This window comes from Malania oleifera, chromosome 3, assembly GCF_029873635.1.
Source record: "Malania oleifera isolate guangnan ecotype guangnan chromosome 3, ASM2987363v1, whole genome shotgun sequence".
Classification (NCBI taxonomy): Eukaryota; Viridiplantae; Streptophyta; class Magnoliopsida; order Santalales; family Ximeniaceae; genus Malania; species Malania oleifera.
Genome location: NC_080419.1, coordinates 43579218 through 43587298, shown reverse-complemented (window position 1 = coordinate 43587298; position 8081 = coordinate 43579218). Strand labels below are relative to the sequence as shown.

The 8081-nt window shown below is 39.3% G+C and overlaps 1 protein-coding gene across 1 annotated transcript; it reads left to right on the top strand.

Annotated features, from left to right (window-relative positions):
* The first annotated feature begins 3247 nt into the window (after positions 1-3247).
* LOC131151724 (LRR receptor-like serine/threonine-protein kinase RGI1) lies at positions 3248-7760 on the top strand. The gene is made up of 2 exons (XM_058103104.1): positions 3248-6589; positions 7213-7760. Exons 1-2 carry the CDS (start codon positions 3676-3678, stop codon positions 7725-7727), a joined length of 3429 nt encoding a protein of 1142 aa, XP_057959087.1. The 5' UTR covers positions 3248-3675; the 3' UTR covers positions 7728-7760.
* Positions 7761-8081: the final 321 nt, after the last annotated feature.

Below are 8081 nucleotides of genomic sequence, written 5' to 3'. Positions count from 1 at the left end.
AGCTCGACAAACAATTTTAACGTGGTTAAGCCTCTTGCCTATGTCCACGCCCTGAGACACACTTAAGGATTCCACAATCCACTATAAACCTCCTTCACTGGAGGAAAAGCCTTTACAAATAGGAACAAATCCTTTTCGCTCACCAAGAGCCGCAAGGTTGACCAAGAACCTTCACACGGAAACCAATCCCTTTTGGTCACCAAGAGTCGCAAGGTTCACTAAGAATCCTTGCAATTTGATTCACCAAGAACCTTCAATCATGGTTCACCAAGAACCCTTTGCAACTCGGTTTCCCAAGAACCCTTTGCAACAAGAAGATGAATTACAAACAAATCTCCTTGAATGAGCGGATATTTGATACAACACAAATCTCTCAAGTAATGAATCAACACAAGATCAGAGAGTAATAGAGATATTTTTTAGCACTTGAGATGATGAACTAAATGCAAAGTGCTTGTGAATGATATTTTAAAGATTTTAATCACTAAGATCAGTCCTTAAATAAGTATTTGGACTTGTATTTATAGGCAAATGGACGAACTAGCCATTATGTACTTGTTGGGCATTTAAAACAATTAAAAACATTGAGAACTAGCCATTTTCTACCTATTAGGGTTCAGACCCTGACACAAATCATCGATTGTTTACCCCTAATAGTCGACTACTTCATCTGGGCAGAAACCATATTTAGCTATTGCCTGAAATTATCTAAGCACCTAGCCAAATTGTCGACGATTTGCCCTATTTCTTCATCGACTTGATTTTTAAGTGCTTGAATGAAGCTTTAACCCAACTGGAACCAAGTTTACAAAATATTACAACACTAAGATGATTTAAAACTTGTCTCTTAGGAAAAATACATTTGAGTATAAGATATCTTTGTCAAACTCTTTATTTGGTCTTTGAAAACTATGAGTATTAAACTTATGACTTAGTGAAATCCTATATACTCTTATGAACTAGCATGCACATGCAATTTGCTAAACTCTTACTCAATAAACATATGTGAAACAGAACTACAAGAGTTACAACAAATATTACCTCAAACACTCTGCATTACATATGTTTCTACATTAGCTTCCATTGGTATGTGCTTGAACTCTTTCATTTGAGCGTCCTCTTGATCTTTGCCTTTTTGATTGTCCATTTGATCTTTGCCTATGAGAATGTTCACTTGATCTTTGCACTAGAACTCGTATCTGTGTGATTTTTCCACTTATGTCTGCCAAAGCATAGTATGCAAATATTAGTTTAATTAAGAACCACTAATGAGTTGTTATCATCAAAATACGGAAATTAAGATCATGTAGTCACTCATGCTAACATATTTGTTCCCTTGTAAAGGCTCTTTGTGAGTGTAAAGGGATTTGTTCCCTTGTGGTGTAAAGGCTTCTCTGTCCTTGAAGGAGATCGTATAGTGGATTTTAGAATCCTTGAGTGTATCTCAAGGCGTGGACGTAGGTAAGGGGTTGAAGCATGTTAATATCTTTTGTCAATGTTTTCTTCCATATACTCTTTAATTTATATCTCTTGCATGATTTACATTGTATATATTGTGATATAATCATTTGTATCTTACCAAGATTTTATATTTTGTAGAGAAAAGAAAAAATATGCAAAAGAGTCTATTCATTCTCCCTTTACACTAGACTCTAGGGCCAACAAAATCTAATATAAAAAAAATTAAACATTGTATCATAGTTTTAAAATGGGCAAAATGAAGACCTTGACCTCCTCTAAGATTTTAAAAAATCCAAAGACCTCTGCTAAAGTTTCAAAATTTTCACGTGCCTCCCCTGAGGTTTATTAAAAAGACAACTAACTACCTCTTATATTTTACAAATAGACAAGAATTTTGAAGAGTGTGAGTATCCAATAAAATCAAATGTCAAGAAATCGAGGTTTGTGGGAGTTTTGAAAATTTTAGGGAGGTCTCTAAAACTTTTGAAACCTCAAAGGAGGCATGTGTCTCTCTGTTTTTTTTTTTTTTTTGCTATGTCGGGTTTACTGGACTTACGCGCCAGACTAATCCCACACCTACGCCAGCCGTACCGTTAACCAACACGTAGGAGGTAAATCGCGGATGTGCGCTGTAGGCGGTAGGGTTTAAATCCCAGACTTCACCTTTATCCAAGGTCGTCGAGTGAACCTCACCGCCTTACCACCTGAGCTTATGCCCGGGGCAGGTATGTGTCTTTTTATCAAATCTCAAGGGAGGCAAGTGTCTTTTATTATTTAAAAATTAGTTTTAAATTTTACCCAAACTAATAATTATTTTTTTGAATTAATATGGATTTTGGCTGGATCTTTAAAATGCATTATTCCTGTTTGATAAACTGGATTTTGAGACTTCAAACTTGTTAGTAGAATTAATAGCATGGGCTAATTATTGGAAGACTCCCCACTTTGAATAGAGGCACGCCACGCTTGCAGCTCTAGTTGGCATAGGCTAACGCACGTCACCATGCTGACTGATAGCAATAATTATTGTGCCAAGAAATATATTTACTAAATTACCATCCCTTTTCATGACTAGCCGGAGAAATTGGTAGGTTCAATCATCATGCCCCTTACGTCTGGGGGAACACACGTGCTGCAAATGGATCCTAGAGGCTGAATTTGCACTGAAGTCTCATTTGAAATTTTAAAAAATATTATTTCTCATATTAAATTATCAGAAAAAGTAAAAATCAAATGTGGAAAATGATTTGTATTTTGATTTAAAAAAAAATTTCGATCACATTAAAATAAACTTTTATTTTTAAATAATAGATGATACAAAGAAAAAAATAAATGAGTTTGGGTCTTAATTTTCTTTCTTTTAATTTCATTTTCACCAATAAAATTCATGATTTAAATAAATCCCAAAGTGTTGTTTAGATTTGAAAAATATTATGAAAGGAAAGAAAAGAAAAATGTGAAATTCAAGGGCTTAATTAGGTTTTAAAATATAAACTCATTAAATAGTCTAGCCTAATAATTTATTTTTGGATAAACAATTTGAACAATAATTATTTGGTGTTTATAACCTTCAATACACAATAAGATAATTGATATTCTATTTTATACTGTATTTTTATTAAAATTTTTAGCATTAAAGTGAAATTTTAATGGTCGTCACGTGTCAGTAGAATTGTATAATGTCAAATAAAAAAAACGATGTTGATTAAAATGCCATCAAATAAAAAAACAGTAACCCCATTCAGAAATAATATAAAAAGACCCTCCCCTCTCCTCCCATGCCTAGATACAGAGAAAGACAGAGAGAGTTCAGTGTTTGTGAGCGTAACATTGTAAAAAAGTACTTAAGCGGAGTGGAACTTGGAGTTGGAGCTGTTAATTATAAATAAATTACAGAGGGACAGAGAAGCATTCCCGAGTGGGGAAGAAGATGGCGGTGGTGGTGCTGCAGCTCGTTGCTGATCTCTAGGCATTATTCCATTGCTCATCTCTACTCCCAATGCATTATTTAATCCGTTAATTTCCTAAAGTGCGCGCTCTGCGCTTTTGCCATTTGCACTGGGAAGAAAACTTTAAACTTGTGTTTGAGGTTGAGTTCAAAGCAAGAAAGATTGAGAGAGAGAGAGAGAGAGAGAGAGGCACAGAGTGCAAGAGAGGTTGCAGCAAAACCCAAATGATGCAAACCCGAGAAGAAAGGTTTGGAAATTGAGGCAAATGTCGATGCCCAGCTCGAGGCATTCCCATTACAACTTCCCATTCTTAATCCCTCCTCCTCCTCCTCTGTTCCTCATATTTTTCCTCTCTCTTCTTTCCACCATTCTACCCGCCACAAGCAACCATGAATCCTCTGTTCTCTTCTCATGGCTCCACAGCTCCCCGGCTACCCCGCCTTCTTCTTTCTCAAACTGGAACGTTCGTGATCCTGCTCCCTGTAAATGGTCTTCCATAACGTGCACTCCCCAAGGTTTTGTCAGTGAAATTAACATACACTCCGTTTCTCTACAGCTTCCCCTGCCTTCTAACCTCTCTTCCTTCATCTTCCTCCGAAAGCTCGTCATATCCGATGCCAATCTTACGGGAACTATTTCTTCCGAAATTGGAAACTGCGCCGGGCTTACTGAGATTGATCTCAGCTCCAATGGTTTGGTCGGAACCATCCCTGCAAGTTTCGGAAACCTTCGGAATCTGGAGAGCTTGGTTCTGAATTCCAACCAGCTTACAGGGAAAATCCCAGTTGAGCTTAGCAACTGCAGCAGCCTCAGGAACTTGCTTCTCTTTGATAATCTTCTCGGCGGGACTGTACCGCCGGAGTTGGGAAAATTGTCGGAGCTTCAAGTCCTTCGCGTCGGAGGGAACAGAGACATTATTGGGAGAATCCCGACTGAGTTGGGAGAACTGAGCAATCTAGTTTCCCTTGGCCTGTCGGAGACGCGAATTTCGGGTTCTTTGCCGGCGTCGTTGGGCAGGCTTGGCAAGCTTCAGACGTTGTCCATCTACGCCGCCATGATCTCCGGCGAAATCCCACCTGATATAGGTAATTGTACTGAGCTCATGGGCTTGTTTCTCTATGAAAATAGCCTCTCTGGTTCAATCCCGGGGGAGCTCGGAAAGCTTCAGAAGCTCGAAAAACTGTTGTTATGGCAAAATAACTTTGTTGGGGTTATCCCTGAAGATCTTGGCAACTGCAGTGGGCTGAAGATGATCGATATTTCTTTGAATTTTTTATCAGGGAGCATACCGGTTTCCTTTGGAAACCTTTGGGAGCTAGAAGAGTTCATGATTAGTGATAATAATGTCTCGGGTTCAATTCCCTCTGTTCTTTCCAATGCTACAAAACTTGTACAGTTGCAGGTCGATAAGAATCAGATATCAGGTTTGATTCCGCCCGAGCTTGGGCTTTTGTTCAACTTGGTGGTGTTCTTCGCTTGGCAGAACCAGCTTGAAGGGAGCATTCCTTCGTCTTTGGCTAGCTGCAGTCACATGGAATCTCTGGACTTGTCTCAGAATTCACTTACTGGCAGCATTCCTTCTGGTTTGTTTCAGCTGCAAAACCTCACAAAGCTTCTCTTGATTTCCAATGATGTTTCAGGTTCGATCCCGCCGGAAATAGGTAATTGCAGCTCTCTTGTTCGGCTGCGTCTCGGAAACAATCGGATTGCAGGTGAAATCCCAAAAGAAATTGGGCATCTCAAGAGCCTAAACTTTCTTGATCTCTCTAGCAATCACCTCTCCGGGCTGGTGCCAGATGGGATTGGAAGTTGCACACAATTGCAGATGATAGACTTCAGCAACAACACTCTACAGGGTCCATTGCCTAGTTCTTTGTCATCTCTATCTATGCTGCAAGTCCTGGATGTTTCGAATAATCGACTTACCGGCCAAATTCCTACAAGTTTTGGTCACCTCGTATCCATAAACAAACTCATTCTCCGGAGTAACTCCTTCTCAGGATCTATTCCACCATCATTAGGCCTTTGTTCGGGTCTTCAATTGCTTGATCTTAGCAGCAATCTGCTCAATGGTGGGATCCCGATCGAGTTATGTCAAATTGAAGCCCTTGAAATTGCTCTCAACCTCAGTTTGAATGGATTCACAGGACCAATCCCAGCTCAAATATCTGCACTCAACAAGCTTTCCATACTTGACCTTTCGCACAACCAGCTTGAAGGAAATTTGAATCCACTTGCAGGGCTTGACAATCTTGTCTCTCTCAACGTGTCCTTTAATAATTTCACCGGTTATCTTCCTGACAATAAGCTTTTTCGACAATTATCAGCGACGGACCTAGCCGGGAACCAAGGCCTATGTTCTCGGGGCCGGGACTCATGCTTCTTGAGTATGGCAGACACCCAAGCAATTGCAAAGGGTGAAAATGATGCAAGGCAATCAAGAAAGCTTAAGCTAGCAATCGCATTGCTGATTACTATGACTGCAGCAATGGTGATTTTGGGAGCATATGCAATAATCCGAGCACGAACAACTATCAGAGATGATGAAGATTCAGAGTTGGGAGGAGATTCTTGGCCATGGCAATTCACTCCATTCCAAAAGCTAAATTTCTCAGTAGAGCAAGTACTAAGATGCCTAGTGGACTCCAATGTGATTGGAAAAGGGTGTTCTGGGATTGTTTATCGAGCCGATCTGGACAATGGAGAGGTCATAGCTGTGAAAAAGCTTTGGCCAACAACAATGGCTACAGACATTGGAAGAAGCGACGATAAATGTGGAGTCCGTGACTCCTTCTCAGCAGAAGTGAAGGCCCTTGGTTCGATTCGTCATAAGAACATTGTCCGATTCTTGGGCTGTTGTTGGAATCGAAACACAAGATTGCTCATGTATGATTATATGCCGAATGGAAGTTTGGGCGGTCTCCTCCATGAGAGAGGAGCTTCCCTCGAGTGGGAGATGAGGTACCAAATTCTGTTGGGGGCAGCGCAAGGCCTAGCTTATTTGCACCATGATTGTGTCCCGCCAATTGTTCACAGGGATATCAAGGCCAATAATATCCTCATTGGGCTTGAATTCGAACCTTACATTGCTGATTTTGGTCTTGCCAAACTTGTCCATGATGGTGATTTTGCTCGATCCTCTAATACTATTGCAGGCTCCTACGGATATATTGCTCCTGGTTAGCATTATTAATTCCCTCCTTTTATTCCGTTAGTCTTCTCCATAGCACAATTATTAGTATTAATTCCCTACTTTTATTCCATTAGTCTTTTATATAGTACAATTGTTTAAAGCAGTGAGTTAAAAAAAAAAAAAAAAGTATGATGTTTGGTAGGCAAGTGTAGGATTAATGTTTCTTTATTCATGTACTATCCTTCCTATGAAAGTTACTAAATTGTTGAGCTCTTTCATTTTCTACTTTAGGAATTTTAAATTTTGGGTTACCTACATTTGAAATTGAACATGCCAATGTTTTAATTTAGGAAAAAAAAAAAAAAAAAAACCTTAGGTGCCATAGGGTACTATGCTTCCTCCATTAAAATCATGCTCGATATACTTGTGTAAGGTCCAACTACTTACTACTTAGGCAGCAAAATTTTAGTAGAAGGGGCATGGTACCTCTGCCATGGAAGTCTTTCAACAATAACCATTTTATTGGACTTCCCTCTTCTTACAGAGTGTGACAATTGGTTTCCCAAGTTAAGTAGAGCTCATTTTCTTACTTTTCAGCAAGCTCTGTTAAAAAAAAGAAAAGAAAAAATGTACCTAATTTAGCCATGCACTCATTTATTGTCTTTACAGAGTATGGATACATGATGAAGATCACAGAGAAGAGTGATGTTTATAGCTATGGAGTGGTTGTGTTAGAAGTTTTGACAGGAAAGCAACCAATTGATCCAACCATACCAGATGGACTGCATATAGTGGATTGGGTGAGACAAAAGAGGGGAGGAACTGAAGTTCTTGATCGTCGCCTTCTTTCTCGACCCGAACCCGAAGTCGAGGAAATGATGCAAGCCTTAGGTATAGCCTTATTGTGCGTGAACTCCTCGCCTGAGGAAAGGCCAACCATGAAAGATGTGGCTGCCATGCTTAAAGAGATGAAACACGAGAGAGAAGAGAATGCAAAGTTGGACGTGCTCGGCCTAAAGGGATCTCCAGCCGTAGATGTACCAAAAAAGGATTCCATTGGAGTCCCCACAACATCTTCGTTATATCCAGCCACAAAGAGCCTGTACTCAAAAAGCAATAACACAAGCTTTTCTGCGTCGTCTTTGCTGTACTCCTTGTCTAATGCCAAAATGGTTTCCAAGTGATGGATTGCATTGAACTGCAGATATATGCATGAAGGAAGTTTTCCATTCTCACTTATATTTTTCTTTCGAAGTCTAAGTTTGAAAATTTGTTCTATTTGATGTAAAGAAAAAGCTTGATATTGGTGTAACTGAGTGCAGAAAGAAGAAAGAGCTTGCCAACAGTTACTACTTTCCCTCCTCGGAACAACTATTTGTTGCCATTTATCCAATGTTTTGGTATGTTAGACTGGAATGGAGTGGAAGTCAAAAGGAATAAAATTTTTTTATGAAAAATATATAAAATTATAAAAAAATATTTCCATTTTATTCTTGTAAAATTACCAAAAAAAAAAAAGACGGGGGGGGGATTGGATG

Coding starts and splice junctions, on each gene's coding strand:
- LOC131151724 (XM_058103104.1), top strand. CDS start 3,676: ATGTCGATGCCCAGCTCGAGGCATTCCCATTACAACTTCCCATTCTTA. Junction 6,590..7,212: donor CTACGGATATATTGCTCCTG/GTTAGCATTATT, acceptor TTGTCTTTACAG/AGTATGGATACATGATGAAG.